Source organism: Conger conger, chromosome 2 (genome assembly GCF_963514075.1).
Source record: "Conger conger chromosome 2, fConCon1.1, whole genome shotgun sequence".
In the NCBI taxonomy this organism is placed as follows: Eukaryota; Metazoa; Chordata; class Actinopteri; order Anguilliformes; family Congridae; genus Conger; species Conger conger.
In genome coordinates this window covers 76,385,730-76,407,509 of record NC_083761.1, presented here as the reverse complement: position 1 = coordinate 76,407,509, position 21,780 = coordinate 76,385,730, and the positions used below count along the sequence as shown (strand labels likewise).

General features: G+C 49.4%; 1 protein-coding gene across 3 annotated transcripts; it reads right to left on the bottom strand.

Moving 5' to 3' along the window:
* Window positions 1-200: 200 nt before the first annotated feature.
* Window positions 201-12,797, bottom strand: akap8l (A kinase (PRKA) anchor protein 8-like). 3 transcript variants are annotated; one of them, XM_061232341.1, is made up of 13 exons: window positions 12,682-12,797; window positions 11,031-11,072; window positions 9,902-10,169; window positions 6,106-6,598; window positions 5,124-5,238; window positions 4,147-4,193; window positions 3,976-4,003; window positions 3,471-3,609; window positions 2,729-2,870; window positions 2,420-2,525; window positions 2,167-2,297; window positions 1,533-1,628; window positions 201-1,333 (listed from the first exon to the last, which is right to left on the bottom strand). In XM_061232341.1, exons 1-13 carry the CDS (start codon window positions 12,707-12,709, stop codon window positions 707-709), a joined length of 2,262 nt encoding a protein of 753 aa, XP_061088325.1. In that variant the 5' UTR covers window positions 12,710-12,797; the 3' UTR covers window positions 201-706. The 3 variants fall into 3 exon arrangements, with proteins under 3 accessions (XP_061088325.1, XP_061088326.1, XP_061088327.1); XM_061232342.1 differs by having other exon boundaries at window positions 5,124-5,235; XM_061232343.1 differs by having other exon boundaries at window positions 3,498-3,609; window positions 12,682-12,796.
* Between the last annotated feature and the right edge of the window lie 8,983 nt (window positions 12,798-21,780).

Below are 21,780 nucleotides of genomic sequence, written 5' to 3'. Positions count from 1 at the left end.
AGCATGTCCTAGATATAGGCCTACGACCGTTCAAAAACGTTAAATGGAGTGTCAGTGTATACTGACAAAAATACTTGTGCGTTTTTGTTTTAACATGCAAGTCCATCCACGTAATACCTTTACATTTCCAATAATTGGGACATATTTTGTTCTCCTTCCACAGGTACCAGTCAAACATCATTCACACAACCACACACAGATGTGTTAACAAACATTTATTTTTCTGTCAACAAAAAAAAGAAACATAAAATGTAAAAACAATTAACTCCATTCTTCCAACAAAAAGATGGTGTTTCAGCTCAGGTCAAACAGTGAGGACAAACTGAACTCCCACCAAACACACTGCAGTTTCCCTTTTTGAAAGGTATTCCCCGAATCCGGTGGTCGCATCAGTTGAAGACATTAGGATAAAAAAAATAACAGACTCCCTCCCATCCCCTGCCCGTCATTCTTGGATCAAACCCTGCCATCAAACTTGACAAAAGGCACAACAAAATAAACATATACACAGGAAAAATAAAACAGCGCGTGTGTGTGGTGTGTTTGGAAGGAGGGGGTGGGGTTCTTGGTGGTTGGTCCGAGATGATGTCACAGTTTGATTGGGGTGAGCAGCTGCAGTGCAGTGTACTGTCCACATGAGGGCGCTGCTGGCCAGGAGGCATCAGAATCATAGACACAATGAAAACGGGGGGCGGGGGGTCAGACGTTACTCCACCAGAACCACTCCATCATCGTCCTCCACCACGGCCACGTCGGCCTGGTCCTCATCCAGCTCTTCCTCATCTACCACCTCTACACCCTCCTCTTCCTCCGCCTCCACCCCTTCATCATCCTCCCCTAAATCCGCCTCTTCCTCATCTCCGAAATCTGCTTCCACAGCCTGTTCCCCGTCCGCAAGATCTTCCTCCGCCCCCTCCTGCCCTTCCCCATCACCCCCCAGCACGCCCTCATTCTCGTTCAGCAGTGCCCTCTCCTCATCCTCATCCTCATTCAGCACCGCCTCGTCCTGGATCTCCGCCTCCTCCTTAGGCGCCGCCTTGTCCTCTTCCTCCTTAAGCCCCTCCCCTTCCTCCTTAAGCAACGCCTCTTCCTCCCCAGGCTCCGCCTCTCCGTCATCACCCTCCTCCTCCAGGCAGTCCTCCCCCAGCACGCCCTCCAGCTCCTCCTCCTCCATCTTCACCTCCGCCCCGTCCTTCTGCCCCTCCCCCGCGGGGGCGTGGTTTCCATCGCCGTCCTGCGCCGTCGCCTGGCTCTTGTCTTCTAGCTCCGCCCCCGACACGTCCATCAGCGAATCCTCAGGGTCCTTATCATTGCCGTCGAACGGGTTCTCACCCTGAGGGGGAGGGAGGGTGGCGAGGGAGAGAGAGAGAACAGGATGAGAGAAATTAATTTTGTTTTCAAAGTGGTCGTTTCTCAAACAGGTCAGGGGATCAGAAAAAGGAAAGGCGGGATAAAAAACAAAAAACAAGAGCCCGTTTGGGAAATAGATTTATATGCAATTACATGTAATTGTAATAGAATTGAGGCGGTACCTTTAGGTAGATCTCCAGCTTCTTGGCGATGATTTTGTGATTGAGGATGCTGCGGGCCACAGAGAGGCTGGCGTGTTTCGACTGCTCCATCATGCCCTGGGCACACAGAGAGGTCGGGGGTCAGAGGTCAATGCGTGACACACGCACACGATAGGTCAGCGCCTCACCAATGACAGGCAAAACAACCTGCCATGTAGGCCACAGGCTATGTTCTCTTCCAGGGCGATTGATCACTTTGTGGTTAACGTGCGCTCGCTTAAGGGGGAATGGTGAATTTGAGGTATGCTGACTTTGCGGTTGAAGTTGTGCTCGGGGGATTTGAGGTACACTCACCTTGCGGTTGAAGTTGTGGTCGGGGGATTTGAGGTACACTCACCGTGCGGTTGAAGTTGTGGTCGGGGGATTTGAGGTACACTCACCTTGCGGTTGAAGTTGTGGTCGGGGGATTTGAGGTACACTCACCTTGCGGTTGAAGTTGTGGTCGGGGGATTTGAGGTACACTCACCTTGCGGTTGAAGTTGTGGTCGGGGGATTTGAGGTACACTCACCTTGCGGTTGAAGTTGTGGTCGGGGGATTTGAGGTACACTCACCTTGCGGTTGAAGTTGTGGTCGGGGGATTTGAGGTACACTCACCTTGCGGTTGAAGTTGTGGTCGGGGGATTTGAGGTGTCTCTGGATGAGGTGGTGCTGCATAGGGATGAAGAGATCACAGGCTGCACAGTGTGCTGCCTCCACCTTCTTCATGAAGTGCTCCATTCCAATGTCTACAGAGAAGAGGGGGAGAGAGAGGAAAGTGAAGTCACTTTGCCAATTCATACAGACAGACAGACAGACAGACACACACAGAGACACACACAGAGACACACACAGAGACACAGACACACACCTCGGGTGAGGTCCTGCTCCTTATACACCTGGCAGATTGCTGCGCTCATGTTCTCAATTTGCTTCGTCCTCTCCTCGGTCTTCTTGAACTTGTTGTTCAGGTACTCCTATCAAACACACGCAAAACAAAATTCCGACATTGAAAATACCTGCGGATTTTAAACGAATTCAAACAACTCGACACCTCACAGACTTGCGGGGACAGTTCAAACCGTTGCATCAAAAAGGGCCGATCTACGACCGTACCAATCAAAAACAAAGTTTATCCAAGCTCCGCCGATAGCGAAGAGGGGGTGCGGCGAGGACTCACGTGCAGGAAGTCGATGGTGGGCTTGGACAGCTGATTGGTCAGAAAGCGGAAGTGGTCTTTGTGAAAGCGGCTCTCCATGTGGGCGGCCATCTCCTCGCTGTAGAAGGAGCGGAACTTGCAGACGGAACACGCGAACATCACCCTGTGAGCGCGGGAGAGGGAACGCGGGCGTTACACGGCGCCTTCTTAACGTAACGTAAACGAGCCGCGCGTTTACCTTCCTGCTCCACCCTTACACCCACAACTGAAGACTGGGACCAACGGGAGCGCAGAACCGCCACAGCCAATCAGAATCCATATTACCCTTTGAAGGACTGGGGTGATATATAATTGTATTCTTGGAAGGGAGAACATTTAAGTTTTGACTGCAGCCATTAGGATAGTGCTGCTTAAAATGTTCTGGAGAGAACGCCTCAATATTCAGCCCGGAATAGACAGCTAACTTTCCACCGTATTCACAACTGAGGACAGACTGCTGCCCGGTGAACACCGTAATGCGATCATTAATAAACAGACCGGAGAAAAATACGCAATTGCATTGGATTCTGTAAATATGTCCATACCCCGCACTACACAGCACTGGTAATTCTTATTTTAATAGTGAATACAGTGGAAATCTACAAGCTACTCCGGCCCAAATGCGACGGATTCATCTCCAGCTCCATTTCGTCTCCAGGGAGCGTGATTTCCGCCTCAACAGAAAGGGTGATAATGGATGCAAGGGTTCTCCTTTAATTCTGACCTCTGAGAGCCAAGCCTGACCCCTGACCTTTCCTGGAAGCCCCTCCTCTTCCTCAGCTTGGGGAATCTGTCCTGGGGGGTGGGCGGCTTCGGCTGCAACTTCTTCTTCATCTGGTTTATCTCCTCCTGCATGGTCAGCGCTGCGGAGGGAGGGAGAGAGGGATGAGGAGAGAGATGGGAGGGAGGGAGGGAGAAAGAGAGGGAGAGAGCGATGAGACACGAGGGAGGGAGAGAGGGGGTTGAGGAGAGACACGGGAGGGAGGGAGGGAGGGAGAGAGAGGGATGAGGAGAGACACAGGAGGGAGGGAGGGAGATGAGGAGAGAGGGATGAGAGCCATGAGAGAGAGAAAGGGATGAGGAGAGAGATGAGACACGAGGGAGGGAGAGAGGGGGATGAGGAGAGAGGATGAGAGCCACGAGAGAGGGCTGGGAAAAAGGAGCAGGTAAACAGGGGGAGAGGGGGATGACGGAGCAGAAGAGGGTGAGGTAGGTAGTTTATGTCTTACCGTCATCATCTGCTGTGATCTTCACTGCCTGTAAACCAGAGAAGTACAATGAGTCACCACTGTCTCTCTCACACACACACACACACACACACACACACACACACAAATGTACGCATACACACGCACTCAAATTTACAGATGCTCAGAAAATGTACTAACGCATACACTCACCGCAGAACTCTTGGCCTCTGAAGTTTCCCCACTGGGCTGGGCTGAATCTGCAAGACATCAATCACATTTAAACCGCTACATTACAGGACTCACAGCACAGGGTGTGTATGAGAGTGTGGAGGGTACAGAGTGTGTATGAGTGTGGGTAGGGTACAGAGTGTGTGTGATAGTGTACAGGGTACAGGGTGCGTATGAGTGTGGGTAGGGTACAGGGTGTGTGTGATAGTGTACAGGGTACAGAGTGTGTATGAGTGTGGGTAGGGTACAGGGTGCGTATGAGTGTGGGTAGGGTACAGGGTGTGTGTGATAGTGTACAGGGTACAGGGTGTGTGTGAGTGTGGGTAGGGTACAGGGTGTGTATGATAGTGTACAGGGTACAGGGTGTGTGTGACAGTGTACAGGGTACAGGGTGTGTGTGAGTGTGGGTAGGGTACAGGGTGTGTATGATAGTGTACAGGGTACAGGGTGTGTGTGACAGTGTACAGGGTACAGGGTGTGTGTGAGTGTGGGTAGGGTACAGGGTGTGTATGATAGTGTACAGGGTACAGGGTGTGTGTGACAGTGTACAGGGTACAGGGTGTGTGTGAGTGTGGGTAGGGTACAGGGTGTGTGTGATAGTGTACAGGGTACAGGGTGTGTGTGAGTGTGGGTAGGGTACAGGGTGTGTATGATAGTGTACAGGGTACAGGGTGTGTATGAGAGTGTGGAGGGTACAGAGTGTGTATGAGTGTGGGTAGGGTACAGAGTGTGTGTGATAGTGTACAGGGTACAGGGTGCGTATGAGTGTGGGTAGGGTACAGGGTGTGTGTGATAGTGTACAGGGTACAGGGTGTGTGTGATAGTGTACAGGGTACAGGGTGTGTGTGAGTGTGGGTAGGGTACAGGGTGTGTGTGATAGTGTACAGGGTACAGGGTGTGTGTGAGTGTGGGTAGGGTACAGGGTATGTGTGATAGTGTACAGGGTACAGGGTGTGTACCATTAGTGGACTCTGTGTTCTCAGTCTCGGTTTTGTCCTTCTTGGACTCGGGTTCGTCGCCAGCGGTAACAGTCTGTTTCCTCTTCTTCTGCACTTCCCTTTGTGGGTTTATCTGCTGGGGGCAACACTGCAGGTCAACACACACACACACACACACACACACACACACACACACACACACACACACACACACACACACACACACACTCTACGTAAACATGCACACACACTTTCAGTTTACATGAACTTGAGCCACGCACGCCCACAGGCACACACACAAATACCTAGACACAAACAAACGCACAATCACAGGCATACCTCAATTGCTCCGCCCAAAACCACACACAGTCTCACACACACACACACTTGAGGACTCCAGGGCTCTGAGGTACTGACCATCGCATCTCAAACCTGACCTTTAACCCCGTGAACTCGTGCCACGCACCACGGCTAACGCGCTACACTTCACCTTGGAGTCCTGAACATGCCTTACCGCCGACAGGTCCTTTTTTGCCGCTTTGGGACGTGAACAGAGAACAGGAACGCTGCTAACATTACGCATCGCTCTGGCCTGCAGCCACCGAGTCGCACCGTCTCAGAAAGAGGACCAGAAGATTACCAAAAAACAAATAAAAAATAAATAAAATCAGAATTTTGAAAAAACGAATAAAAGCTTCTGCCCCCGTGATGGGAAGCAGGGGGGCAATCCTCGCGTAAAAACAGAAAAACCAAATACGCCGGGAGGCACCAGACTCGCCTTGGGGGAGGGCATGACTTCGCCGGGGGGTGGCGGGGTACAAGAGAATGCTGTTGGGGGGCGGGCGGGGGGCTCGTCTTTAACAGTCTGGGGGGGGGGGGGGGGGGGGGGGGGGGGGTACATCCCCAAGCTCAGAACCCGTGAGGCTAAGGCGGGTGGACCGGGGGGGATGGAGGGGGGAGAGGGGTGGGATTTGGTTTCGAGCGCCTAGCTGGCGGTACTTACTCGGTTGACGGGTCTCTTGCGGCCCCTCTGGCGGCCTGCCCGGAGTCCGGGGCCCGCTCCGAAGGGCCGGCCGGGGAGGTCCTGGGGGCCCGTCGGGGGCTGCTGGTACGCGCCCGTCTCGGGGTACATGCGGTGGGACAGCAGCGACGGGAGCCTGCCCCGCCCCCCGGGGGAGTGGCCTCCCCGGGCCCCGCCCATGGGGGGCTCCTGCCGGCGGCCAAACCCGCGTCCGCCCGGGCCCCCGGGGGCCCCGCCCCTCCTGGGGGACCGCCTCCCGCCCCAGCCGGGGCCGGCGTAGGAGTCGCGGGGCGGCTGACGCGCCTTGGCGGGTCCGAAGGAGGAGGAGCCGTCGTAGGCCCCGCCCCCGTAGCCCCCGCCCCGCGGGCTCAGCAGGTCCGACGGCCCGTCGCCGTAACCATAGCTACCGGATCTGTAGAGATCGCGGGGGTTTACAGAGGAGGGGCGCGAGTCGTAGGACTCGTATTGGTCAAACCTGCAAGAGCAAGGATAGTCAAGGAGTGACCACTCAACCAAACTCGCTTTTTCCTCTTCAATTGTTTTTTTTTAATTTTTTTAAATGAGCCAGACTTTAAAATAAATCAATAAAAAGGAAAAAAAGAAAAGTCTGGATGCAATTGCAATGACACATTTCTCTGTGAATGTCGTGCAAACACACATATGAACACACACTTTCTTGTAAAAGAGGTGCCGGTCGGCTCTCTTGTACATATCTCCGCCCGGTTGTGGGGAGGCGCGGTGCCCAGGCACACGGACAGAGCTGATTGGTTCAGGACTGGGACAGGAAGTGGCTAACTGGACTGTGCCACATCATTGGCGAGTTTGGGGGGGGGGGGGGGGATAAGGTGGACAGCTTCATGGAGCTGACGGGACAAATGTTGGGGAGCGGGAGAACAAATCAGCATCAAGGCCTCACATCCAGTGACATCATCATGACTGTCCAGTGACATCATCACCACCTTTCCCCCCCCTCGAAACCTTCAGCTATGGGAAGAAAGATTTGGTCACCATGGAGATGATGGTCATAATAATGGACACACAACTGGAAAAGCGTACGGTTAAAAGAAACAAAAGAAACAAAATAAAAATAAAATGAAAAAAAACAAGGAATAAAAGGCAATGCAGGGAGAGGTCCTTTGGGATTGAGTCCAGGTGTGCGTGTCTCTGTGTGTGTATGTGTGTGTGTGTAGTCACATACATATGTACGTAATGCAATGAGGCGGTCCCAAAAGTGGATTCTCCTAACACTTGAAATGCGTAATGAGTCCTCCACGCCAGAAGGGGGCGGCAGGTTGCCTCAGGTTACATTTCTCACACACAATTATCTGCCTTGTGCAGAAGACTGCCTCAGTACACAGTACGTATTTCTAACTGCCAAAATTGAATACCAATGACAGCAGTAACGTCCAGTTCACACTTGATCTCCCCTCTTCACCACACAGTACCAGCAGCGTACACTAGGGGCAGCTCTAGCGAATGAAGTATTAAGATGATTACATCCACGGTGACCATTAGGCGCGGGAGACAGAAACGGCTTCCGTACCAAACGTGAATGTGACGCAGGAAACAAGACAACAACACAGCTGAGCGTCGCTGTGTCTGGGGGGGTGCATGTGAGACAGGACACACAGGGGAAGCTTGGGGAGGGGTTTTTGGGGTGGGATCAATGAGATGCCCGAGCCTGAAAACAGCATTCAACACTGCTGCATTTGGGGGGGGGGGGGGAGCTGATGTCCTGATGTCTGAATTCCAGCACGTTGCCTAGCAATGTGACACGCCCTTCAGACCTGTATGGGGGGGGGGGGGGTTAACTCAAAACAACCGCAGGTACAGGGGCGCTCAAAGTCGCTCTGCCGGCTGCGTAACGTTACATTCTGTCCCTGGCTTGGGTTACGTAACCCGCTTTTTTAACCGGCCTCCCGGGGGCCCCCTGCCCTTCCTCACTTCCTCATCTTATTTATCGCCTTTCGCCCGTTTCTCCTCGGCCTCCTCCTTCTCTCCGTCCGCCAACACCCGTCCCGCCATTTCCTGAGCCCCTCCCCCTCCCCCTCCCCCTCCCCCTCCCCCTCCCCCCAATGCGCTTTAGACTCCAGCAGCAGGCAGACCTCTTATTTAACGCCGACTCACGTGACCACGCGAGGCCGCAGGGCCTGGAACACTCGCCGACGGCACGCAGCTGCACTCGTCTCGGAAGACAGGTTTTTCCCCCCCCTCCCCGTCCGAAATGTGGCAGAACGCTCACAAAACAATTCCCCTCTCTCAAAATTACATAACCACAATGTGACATAACGTCTTCACCGCTAGTTTCCTCTCACCGCGAGAAAACAGCCTGAGAGTCAAACGGCTAAACACCCACCGCAATCGTAAAACGTTATGTAACTTTCAGCGAAATATTACTACTATTTTTATTTATTATCATTATATAGAAGCAGCAGAATGCCTCCCCCCCCACACCTGTTGCCACGGTTACCCTGCATCTCTCTCGGCCCAATGGGAAGAGTCTCAAAGAAGCAGCAGAAGGGATTAATATCAAACCCCCCCCACCGATTCTGACTGAAACCCTCCCCTAGTTCTCAGAAACACGCTAAAGAGGTTTTTAACCCCCAGAAGCCTGCAGCTCATTGGCCGAGACTAGCCCCGCCGGGCACCAGTGGTTATATCATCTTGCCCGTTTATCCATGACTGGGGGGGAGGGGTTCACCAAAAACACACACACGAGGGCTGGGGGAGGAGGAGTGAGATACGAGGGAACGGGGAAGACTGGACAACCAGGGATGCGATTTTTCATGATTAATCAGGAAAACGCTCGTTTTCAGAACCTAAATGTCTGGCGGTCTTCAACCGTCTGTTCTATGAAAGAGTGCGGAAGCTCTCAATGCACATGCTCACAACAAAACGCCCCCAGTGCGCCGCCTCTGCCCGTGAACTCCAGAGAGTCAGGAGTTCTGAAGGTACACTGTAGCAGGGCAACACGACAAATCAGAATGTCTGTAAACAGAGGTCGCCAAGATACTTCCGGGAGGGCCACTCAGCGATGGACTACTTCAAAATCGACTGAACCAGAGCTGTGTACAAAACGTCAGCTAATTAACAGAATGCAGAAATTGTGTTGCGTTTTGGGCTGTTGTGCCTTCAGCTACACAGAGGATTGGGTTTTTTTCGCCCGATTCCCCACTTTAAAGTCTAAATCGACCCAACGAAACCTGTGGATTCAGAGACTTAAACACCTGATGCTCATAGGCGGCCGTATAGAGAAACACTGGGATGATAACTTTACAAACACGAAGCGATGAAACGCTAAATCCGACCTTGCCTGTTGTAAAACTAGTTAGCCAGCTAGCTAGTTTTGGTGGTAATGTTACAGTAATAGGGTTTATAATAACGCTAGTTAGCAAGTTTGCACTGGTTATTGAAGTTAATGATGTTCGCTAGCTAACGTTAGCTACAACATTAGGGGGGTGCCAACAGCTAACATAACATTAGCTAGCTAGACCACATCCTATAAATCATAAATAAAACAATTTTCATATTCCTCAACGGCAGTAGGCAGCAGAGCCAGAGCCGTCATCCACCCGGAAGTACGTTCTTTGTCCGTTGTGACGTCACGCTAACTTGACATATAAAGCTCATACATGTTCTATACTTCCTGATTAATCATAAAAAACCGTTTAAAATCTCACATCCCCAATGACACACGGGACAGAGGACTGGCGTGGGACACAGGGTAGGGGTTACAGGGTGGGGGGGGGGGGGGGAGGAGGAGATGAGGTGGGCTTACCTGTCGCTGCGGCCCCCTCCCTTCATGCCTCCCGAGCCCTCCAGCTGGGTCAGCATGTCGAGCCGCTGGTTTATCTTGGCGATGACGGCGTCGGCGCTGGTTCCCGTGGAGACCATGCCGGCCCCGGAGAGGCTCCTCTTCATCTGGCTGGACCCCCCGCCTCCTCCTCCTCCTCCTCCTCCTCCATAGCCGCCTCCGTAGCCCCCACTGCTGGACATGGACATGGACATGGAGTCCTTGTAGCCGTAGAGGTCGTAGCCGCCCGATCCTGGAGGGAGAGACGCGGCTTAGGGGCATGCGTACAGGCATCTTACCGGAGACCTCCAGCCACACACACAAAACCGGCAACACGACCCGTGATTTGGCACTGCACGAATACCGTGACCCAGTCCATCGGCCATGTTATTATGTATGTTTTCCGTGCGCTAAAAGGTTTTGAAGTAAATCAGCGGGCCTGTTTCACGAAGCAGGTTAACGGTTAACTGCGCCGAGTAAAACATGGGAGTCTCCCAAACCTGGACGGTGAAAGTGCAGAGAAATGTTCAGGGCTGAAGGTCTTATAAAAATCACACCCCAAGTGTACTTAAGGTTTAACTAAATGGTAAATGGTTGGCATTTATACAGCGCCTTTATCCAAAGCGCTGTACAATTAATGCTTCTCATTCACCCATTCATACACACACTCACACACCAACGGCAATTGGCTGCCATGCAAAGCGCCGACCAGCTCGTCAGGAGCATTTGGGGGTTAGGCGTCTTGCTCAGGGACACTTCGACACAGCCCAGGCGGGGGATCGAACAGGCAACCCTCCGACTGCCAGGCGACTGCTCTTACTGCCTGAGCCAATGAGACGACTGCTCTTACTGCCTGAGCCAATGAGACGACTGCTCTTACTGCCTGAGCCAATGAGACGACTGCTCTTACTGCCTGAGCCATGTCACCCCATTTCTACCAACACCTGCCGCTGTCCCAGGACATGCTACTTCTATGGAGTTCTCCCCACAGAGGACTTATTCCTCCTCGCAGACATCCAGCTCACTGCACACTCAAAACAGACAACAACAAGTCCACAGTGCATGGCTGTAAGAGTTGAGTAGGGGGGTAAGATCATTTCAATGATGTACTTGCCTCTGCTGGAGCTGCTGCCACCCCCACCCCAGCTTGAGTAACCTGTAAATCAAAGCAGGAGGAAATGATTACATCATACTTTTCATTACAACTGTACAGAAAGTGCCCAATACATTTATTCAATAGCCAAGAAAATGCAGTCATACATTTCAGAACACTTTTTTTAACCTTTTTGCCTGAAGCATCATCTAATATAATAAATGTAATGTTTATGATGTGACAAAGAACCATCCACAACAGAAGGAGCTGGGTGCTGTGTTCAAACTGGCGATTATATAGGTAAGGGCAATTTGCTGACCAACAGAATACTGTACTTGGACCTGATGAAAATCTAGCTACTCTGATATAAAAGTGTATTTTAATTCCCTACGTCCCTTAAAGAAACGCATACGGAAACTGCTATAAAAATCACGCGTGGTTATGGGTATTCTGCTAACCAGAATTCAGAGAACAGAATCATGTAAACCATTCTCCTAAACGGTAAATTGTAAAACTGGTAATGTTTTCATGTGAGGAGGCGTGGTCGATTAACTAGCGACACTGATGGTAAAATGAAGTTTTATTTACGTAGCCAAAAAAAACAAATTATAAACGAAAATGATAAAAATCGATTAATCCGTTCATGTTTGCTCGCCTAGTTGACCAGCTCTTGGCCACACATAAATATCAGGCATGCGTCATTACGCATCGCTAAACGTATATTAATGTAAAAGACAAGTTGGCTCATTTTGGGTGTTCAGATTTAAACATGATAAGGCGGAAATTGAGTATCACCGTTTCTGTACCCAACTTACATAACAAAAGCGGTGGGAAAGGGGGTGTGTGGAGGAGGGAAGCATAAGCCGAAGGACATGGCGGCCATTTTATTCAGCTATAACATGGTGCACAAGGAACGGACTCCATTTTAACAGGAACTAATCGTTTAAAATGCGTTATTGGCCAACCTGCGCACCACTTAGATAAATGCAAATAAATAAATAAAACACAAGGTCGTGCAGAGAACGCACCGTTACCTACCAACCCAGGCCATGGAATTACTCTACGGTAGCATTGCTAACTTGCCTTGCAGCTACACTAGACCAGCTAGCATCCCATATTCGACACTTCATTGTTTGAGAATCATTTCTGCGAACATGGAAACAGGCTAACTTTTACAAAAAAATAATGGATGCATTCTCCATCCGCATCCACGGTTCCCCGCACCCACGTTGTTCCTGTGCTCTTATGAGACATATAGTTAACTTGCAGACAAGACAAGCTAAGAAGTCTTACAAACAAGGCCTAGCCAGCAGTTAGCCAACAATTGAGATTGCTTGCTTTTCGGCAGATACCAAGGCGCTGCGAATTGAAAGTGAAATGTACAAAGCCAGCCAACTTAACGTTAAATTGCATTGCTTGTTTCTCGGGTAAATCCATCGAATGTACCGCACATACGAGGAAACATCTACCAATATTACAATCCTGCTACAGGGTTACATAAAGCGATACATATGCTATCCGATTCAGCTAGCCAGCTCTAGCAGTAGAGTCCAGGCATTCGCCTGTTATCATAAAATAGAGCTGGTTAGTTATGCCTGGACATACTTTTCCTGAATTGAAATATTTGTATCATAAACGCTTCACAAACAACGTCAACGTTTTTTAGTATTACCTGATGAACCATAACCCCGATTATCCATTTTTCTCAGTACTTTTCAATCCGCGTCAGTTGTTTCACCGTCTGGACACACCGGCGTTGATGGAGCTAACGCTGGCGATTAGCTACGAACACCGATACGCAGTCCAGCGGCCTCGCCATTGGCCGAAATCTGAGTCTGTGATTGGGTAGAGGGGAGATAAGTCATCGTGCCGCCCCTAAAAGGGATGGTTTATCCAGAGAGGAAAGTATGGAGAGGGCGGTGCAGCCTTTGCAAGTGAAATCTGAGCGTTCGTTTGCAGACCAAATTTGCCACCTAAGCTCAAGGTGCATGTGAATGCGTCGAAACCATGTTAATTTATTATGTAGAGATTTTTTTTCTCGCTCAAAAGGACAACTGACAAATTCACATGAAATAGATATATATGATATTTTCTATGATGGAAATATGGAACATAACATTTGGTATATTGTGAATTAATTTATAACTTGTGGAAAATGCCATATTCATAAGTGTAAATGGTTAAAGCAGAAACCAAAGTTATTTTTTATTGTATTGCTTTTTTTCTTATCTTAAACAATTATACAGCCTACTTCATGCACATTCATAATGTAAAGAAAAAATATTGTAAAAAGATTATTGCAATAAAACAATGCGATTGCAGCTTGAAGAAAAGAAAAAAAGGCCTATATGTATCGCATTAAGTTAAAGAATTTAGCCTGCTTGCTTTAATGCGCAGCTGTCGGTGTCGGTATGATTATATGAAACACTGGATATGCTACACTCGCTGTGTCGGAGTTTCCCCCCGTGGAGGACAGTCCAATGCCGCTTTATCGAGTGAGCAGATGCTGTTGTAATTGTATTTTCTCGGTAAATCACTGTTTCATAGAACAGAGCGCCAAATGGTCTCCATATGCTAGGCATAGCCTGCAACGCACTGTGGTAAGTGGGGAGTTCTGCAGGAAACAAAGAGCCGTTGTTTAACGTGGGATCCGAAATAGAATCCCCCCGCTCTTCAATGCGGCAGTGTGATCCAAGTAGAAGGCAGGACCCCGTGGTAAAATGGCATACAGTGTTGTAAAGTCAATTTCGCCACCAGGTTGCAGCGACACTTTAACTGGCATACGAGATCGCCAGAATTCATTATATGACATTACATTACAGGCATTTAGCCGACGCTCTTATCCAGAGCGACGTACAATTAAGTGCAAATCGGACACAGGGCAAAGTGCTATAGATATAATCCTTTGCGATAGATATAATCCTTTGCGAACGCTACTATTTAAATGCGTTTTAAAGGTGTTTCGAGTCAACCAGCGTTACCTGTGCATGGCTTTTATTTAAAACAATCAAGATCAAAATGACAAAGCTGTTAGCCTACAGCAAGAAATGAAAGGTTGTGATTTATCAACTTTGGCTTTCCCCTACAATTGATGTTGTGTTGGACTGCCAGGATGATTTCAATATCCCAAGACAATGTGACATAGTGTAATCTGTATGTCAGGCAAACACGATGCACGCGACCCAAATATAAGATAGGCTAATTCCAGTAACATAGCTCTTTTGAAAACAGAAAAATAGAGAACCTAGACGTTAAGTTTAAGGGAAAATAAATATACCAGTTGGCTTTTCAATCGCCCAAAATCAGTGCATAAGGCTGGCGACAATGAGCCGCTAGCGGAGCATCCCATTTCCTGACGTTTCCTGGATGCTGGGCGTATAGCATCTCGCAGGAGACAGTCGAGCCCCTCGAAGCGTCATGCTGACACGCCCCTTTGCTGTCGCAGAGGCGCTGGTTCTGCGTAGTCTCTGTGCTCATTCCAATCCGCTTTATTTTAGCGATGGGCAAGAGCCCGGAGCTTGTGATTCCGTTCAGCAGTAGAATGCAGTTACAGTCTTCCACCACGCGAGGGTGCGAAAGGCAAAGTTCGCAGCCATTTACTTTCAGCCAGCAGAGGGCAGGCAATCCACGTAGAAAAGGGGACAAAATGACTGTGACGTCATCCATTGACTTTCCACGAGCTCGTCGCAAATGTTTTGAAGCTGAGGAAGTGCGGTTTTTGTGCCGTAAAGCTGGAGCCAGAGACAGTAAGGAGAAGGGGGTGCGCATGGCCGTGCTTTCCAGGCCAGGTCCGGCCACAGTGTGATTGACAGTCGAGGGCCATAACTAAGTGTGTGAGATCTAGCCCCCCTCCTGATTAATGCACAGTGACAGAAACTACCCCTGTATGGTTCACAAAATGTTAAAATATTGTTGAAGACATTAGATAACGGTGAAAGAAATGGTGTTCTACATGTTCTTGTGGGAAAAAAATGTTGATTTTCTATTTTGAATGTATTGCTACCACTGACCTCTCCAAGGAATCGCCACCTTAACGTGGTGGAGGGGTTTGTGTGTCCCAGTGATCCTGGGAGCTATGTTGTCGGGGGCACTAGCGTTAGCCCCCAGTAGGGTCTCCCAAGTAAAATTGGTCCCGGGGGAGGGGCCAGACTAGGAGTGATTCAAAGACTCCATGACACGGCCTCACAAGTACCAAGATACCTCGCCCGGAAAAGGGAAACCGGGGCCCCCTTCTGGAGCCAGACCTGGGAGGGGAGCTCGTCGGCGAGCGTCTGGTGGCTGGACCTTATCCCATGGAGCCCGGCCAGGCACAGCCCAAATTTGTCACGTGGGGTCGCCACCCTGTGGGCACACCACCTGCAGGAGTTGGCATCGGAGTCGGGTGCTTTGCCCAACGGGCAGTAGGCAAAGGCGGGGATCCGGGTGTGCTGATCCTTGGCGTCGCAGACTGGTTCTGGGGACGTGGAACGCCACCTCTCTGGTGGGGAAGGAACCGGAGCTAGTGTGGGAGGCAGAGCCCAACTAGATATAGTTGGGCTCACCTCCACGCACAGCACTGATTCCAGAACCAAACTCCTGGAGAGGGGCTGGACTTTTCTGGAGTTTCTCAAGGTGAGAGGCACCGGGCAGGTGTGGGGATATTCACAAGCCACCGGCTGAGCGCCACTGTGTTGGAGTTCCACCCGGGGAACAAGAGGGTGTGTTGGGGGGAAAGCTCTGACTGTCGTTTGTGCTTATGCGCCAAACGGCAGTTCAGAGTATCCGGCCTTCTTGGAGTCACTGGGCGGCATCCTGGAAAGGGTGCCACCTGGAGACTCCATAGTTCTGCTGGGCGACTTCAACGCTCACATGGGCAATGACGGAGAAACCTGGAAGGGGGTGATTGGGAGGAATGGCCTGCCCGATCTCAACCCAAGCAGCGTCTTGTTATAGGACTTCTGTGCTGGTCATGGATTGTCGATAACAAACACCATGTTCGAGCATAGGGTAGCTCATAATTGTACTTGGTGCCAGAGCACCTTAGGCCAAAGATCGATGATCGACTTTGTGGTCGTATCATCAGACCTGCGGCCGTATGTCTTGGACACTCAGGTGAAGAGAGGAGCAGAGCTGTCAACTGATCACCACCTGGTGGTGAGTTGGATCAAGTGGCTGGGGAGGCTGCCGGACGGACCCGGTAAACTCAAACGTGTAGTGAGGGTGAACTGGGAACATCTGGCGGAGGCCCCAGTCCATGAGGTCTTCAACTCCCACCTCCAGAGGAACTTCTCACGCATCCCGGGGGAGATTGGGGACATGGAGTCCGAGTGGGCCATGTTCAATTGCAGAGGCGGCAAGCAGGAGCTGTGGCCAGAAGGTCATCGGTGGCTGTTGGGGCGGCGACCCAAGAACCTGCTGGTGGACACCAGCGGTGAGGGTGGCCGTCAAACTGAAGAAGGAGGCCTTTCAAGTTTGGCTGGCCCGGGGGTCCCTTGAAGCAGCAGACAGGTACCGGGTGGCCAGAAGGGCTGTGGCTTCAGCGGTCGCTGAAGCAAAAACCCGGGTATGGGAGGAGTTCAAGGAGGCTATGGAGAAGGACTTTCGGTCAGCCTCGAGAAAGTTATGGCAAACCATCCGACGACTCAGAAAGGGAAAGCAGGGCTTGTCTCAGGCATTCAGCAGGGGAGGAGAACTGCTGACCTGGACTGGGGATGTTGTCGGGCGGTGGAAAGAGCACTTCGAGGAGTTCCTGAACCCAAACAACACGTCCTCTGTGGAAGAGCCAGAGCCCGAAGATTCGCCCTGAGATGCTGAAGGCTCTGGACATTGTTGGGCTGTCTTGGCTGACACGCCTCTTCAGTGTCGCGTGTAGGTTGGGGACAGTACCTGCAGAGTGGCAGACCGGGGTGGTGGTCCCCATTTTCAAGAACGGGGACCGGAGGGTGTGCTCCAATTATCAGGGTATCACACTCCTCAGCCTCCCCGGGAAAGCTAACTCTAGGGTGCTGGAAAGGAGGCTCTGACCGACGGTCGAACCTCGGATTCAGGAGGAGCAATGTGGCTTCCGTCCTGGTCGTGGAACAGCTCTTTACCTTGGCGGGGTTGCTGGCAGGGTCATGGGAGTTTGCCCATCCAGTCCACATGTGCTTTGTGCCGTTGTTACGAGCCATCCGGTCCCTGTATAACCAAAGTGAGAGCTGTGTCCGCATCCTCGGCACAAAGTCAAGCACGTTTCCAGTGGGTGTTGGACTCCGCCAAGGTTGCCCCTTGTCACCGGTCCTGTTTGTGATATTCATGGACAGGATCTCAAGGCGTAGCCGAGGTGAGGAGAGTGTCCGGTTTGGTGACCTCAGAATTGCGTCTCGCGTTGCTGGGGAGAGGGACGCCTGGAATACCCAGCTTAGCCTACTGCCACCGTGACCCGACTCCGGATAAGTGGGTGAAAATGGATGGATGGATGGATGAATGGATGCTACCACTGATTTATAATGAAGCAAGTAGCTGGCAGAAACGTCTATACTGGAGCCATCCATGCTGGAGCTAGAAGTTTTAACACACTTAACTGGCATGTGCCAAAGCCTTAATTACAAATACAAATGAAAATCTTTATTTGGTTTTGTTCAATATACACATACAAAATCAGAAATATATTTTCAACGTTTACCATATCAGAATGCTTTATTATGCATTATTTTTACATAAAATCCAGCTAGATATTTTACTGAGGCAGTGCAGGCTAAGCACTTTGCTCAAGGGTACAACGGCAGAGCCCCACCTGAGAATTAGACCCGCAACTTTTCATTCACAAACCCAGTTCTCTGCCCCTTAGACTACACATAAATAATAATTAACCACCCCACACTTCTTTCATTTCGTGGTGCAATTGCAGTGAAGCATTAAAATGTTTAGTTAAGAACATTCTAATCACATACAGTAGTGTGCCAAAATGTGGGCACCCCTGGTCAAAAAGCCTTTCACAATTAATATCTAAGTGAATAGAAGCAAACTTGACCTCTAAATGGTACAATGTTAAACATGGCACATTTCTTTAAATCTTAATGCAAGATTACTTTTTACAGTTCCAAATTAATAAAAGAGGAAAAAAGCCCTGGGAACCCTGTCCGTTAGTACTTTGTAACTCCTCCTCAGGCAACTATAGCAGCTTGTAGCCAGCTAAAAGTATTTCAATTCAAGTTTTATCCATTCTTCCTGGTAGAACACCTCTAGCTCAGAAATATTCTTTGGCCTCCTAATGTCATTGCCATTAAACAGTTTTTTGACTTGTTGGGGAGTGAAGAGAGATTCTTAATCCTGTTAAAAAAACACTCCAGTTGACTGTGAGGGGGTTGGCTCTCCTCCCTACAATGCCTGTCTGGGGCATTCACACTCTGGACGTTGTAAAGTGGCTTCCATTAATTTTGTAGTTGTTGTTATTGTTTTTTATTAGGATAGTTTGGGAGAGAGCAGGTTATAAGAACTGTAAATCCTGTTTCTATTAAGTTATCCCCGCTAAAACAAAATGCATACACACACATGCATGCGTATACACACACATGCATGCGTATGCACGCACACACATACAAACTCAAACACACTCTCTCACACACACATTCACACTCGCACGCATTCGTGCACACATGCACACAGGTTCATGTATGCACATATGCACACATGCATGAACACACTCTCTCACATACACACACACACACACACACACTTGCATGCGTTCATGCACACAGGTTCATGTATGCACATTTGCACACACGCATGAACACACTCTCTCTCTCACATACACACTCACACACACACACACACACACACACACTTGCATGCGTTCATGCACACAGATTCATGTCCACACATTTGCACACACGCATGCATGTTGCACATAACACGTGTGTTTGCTCTATTTATAAATATGTTATACAATTCTTTGGCAATATCCATATCACTAAAAGTATATTTCCACAGTAACAATAAATAAATACAAATAAAATAGAAACATCATATACACTCATGGTGCCATAACAGTGAGTGAGGAGGAGAGTTTCTTAGTTTATGAATTGTATGAAATAAGAAACACTTATTTTCAGAAAGTGTAATGGCCTTTAATGTGGACTGTTCCACATTTCCACCTCTAGATAATAAGAGTGTTATCTGGTGGAGTGCCTGTGGCATGGCCACAGATTAAAGTGACGATCCGGAGGCACAAAGGGCTTCTAATTCAGACACACTGGGGCTCTGCTGATGCAGTTCATGTCCTGCTACAATAGCTCTTCAGTGCGCGTTGGACAAGGACTGCTGACGCGGAGCACCACGTTTACCTCTGCAGACTTTATCTCCTGTGGGATGTACTGCGTGTGGAAGGGGGCAATGTATCCTATGCTTATATACTGTACAGTGCACTCCTTAAGTATTTGGACAGTGACACAATTTGTCTTTGTTTTGGCTCTGTACTCCAGCACATTCAATTAAAAAATGTAAGAACCCCCCCCCCCAAATAGGTGAAGGAAACGCATGTAGTCTGAACAGGTGCACCTGGAACAGGGTTAATTTAATTTTGTTTTCATTTATCTGACTCCAAAAGATACGTTCAACTGCTCCTCTGTTCTAACAGTTCAATAAAAGGAACTGCAAATATCCGCCAATAGTATATTTGTATATACGTGGATGTGCCTGTGGCCTGTATAGCCTACAATGATACACTTATGTATCTTGTGACGGCACTAGTGTATGGGCGAGTGACTATGAGGTGCAGGTATCCTAGGTTGTCTATGTCTGCTAGTACTCTAAACTGCTAGCTATGCAGTGGTGTGAGTCAAGAGGATGCAGGTTCAAATGAATACAATTTATTCAACAATGTGCAGTGCATAAATATAAATAAATATGTGGAAAGGTGCACTATCAATGGCTATAGGCGAATGGTCGTATTATCGAGTCTCCTCGAACCATTCCACTTTTCCCTCTATATACCCAGGGTTTACAAGAAAACAACAAATCATCAAATAAAGAGTCAGAAGCTGGCGGTAGCAACTATGGTCCTGCTGATGTTATCTCTGTATGTCCAACAAACCTGGCTAACCTTTGTAGCCCAGCTGGATGCTGACTCACAGGTAACTTGCATTACCTGTGGTTCATTTCTAAATGCTGTTTCAAGATCTTAATTCAGCACCCAGTGTACTACACCACCAATGACACCAAACTGTTTCCCACAACATTAGCTATCTAAAGACACCAAACACTGTATGTGGAAAACCCATGGCCTATGCAGTGCTATTTCACCTCAACAGTTCTGGGAGCATTCCACTGAGGTGGCAGAATTGCACCGAGAAAGCACAATGATGGGAACAATAGTCCTATATTGACGAGCACTGTATTGACAACATGGTCAACAGTCCGCTTCCTTTTGGGGGTGAAGCAATGAATGTGAGGTCAAAGTGCAGACAGTCAGTTTAATTTAATTCACACCCATCCACATCCAGTGATCCATGCTGGAATTACAGCCGTTTTTATCCATAGTCCCTTCATTTTAGGAGACCAAAAGTAACTGGAAATGGTGCAGATGGTGCAGTGGGTAGCACTGCCGCCTCACAGCGAGGATGTCCTGGGTTCGAATCCCCGTCGGCCGGGGCCTCTCTGTGCGGAGTTTGCATGTTCTCCCTGTGTTTGCGTGGGTTTCCTCCGGGTACTCCGGTTTCCTCCCACAGTCCAAAGACATGCAGGTTAGGCTGATTGGAGAGTCTAAATTGCCCATAGGTATGAGTATGTGAGTGAATGGTGTGTGTGCCTTGTGATGGACTGCTGACTTGTCCAGGGTGTATTCCTGCCTTTCGCCCAATGTATGCTGGGATAGGCTCCAGCCCCCCTGCGACCCTGTTCAGGATAAGCGGGTTAGGATAATAAATGAATCAATATTTTGTATGCTGTTGCAAAACCCGTTGCATTCGCTGACCGCCTGTTGTCCCTGAACTACCCTAAAATGACAGTCTGCTCTTTAACCTCATATTAAACTGTTTCCTGTATAGTGCTTTAGGAGCACAGAGCCAAAAAACTAAAGGTCTGTCACTGTCCAAATTCTCGCACCTTAAAGGGTTAAGGCAAGTGTTGTTAAGTGTTGGACTGGGTGCCCCCGCAGTTGCACATCACATTTTACGACATAAAGACTGAGTGTTTGTTGCACATTGACGTCTCAAATTTATAAATCTGTTATTTATGGGGGCGACATGGCTCAGGAAGTAAGAGCAGTTGTCTGGCAGTCGGAGGGTTGCCGGTTCGATCCCCTGCCCGGGCAGTGTCGAAGTGTCCCTGAGCAAGAGACCTAACCCCCAAAATGCTCCTGACGAGCTGGTCGGTGCCTGTGTGTGTGTATGAATGGGTGAATGAGAAGCATCAATTGTACAGCGCTTTGGATAAAGGCGCTATATAAATGCCAACCATTTACCATTTATGGTACAGAGGAGTCCGCAGAACTCTGCACGGCTGCCAGACTCAAAATCGCAGAAACAGGCACCCACAAGCTGAGATTAGCAACATGTTTTTGTGTCCTGTGTGTCAGCAAAGGCGCAGTCCGTGCCTACACTCTCAGAACAAAATGGTTCCACAGGGAACCCTGCGATTCCATAGAAGAACCCTGTCTAGTTCAAGGGTTCTTTTGTCAGGCAAACTTTTCCACGCAAATGAGCTTTCACACTTCACACCTACAGTATGATAGAGGGTTCCTTAAAGATAGAGGGTTCCATAAAAAGGTTCCTTTGCGGAGACAAGCCAAAGAACCCTTCTCTCTGAGAGTGTA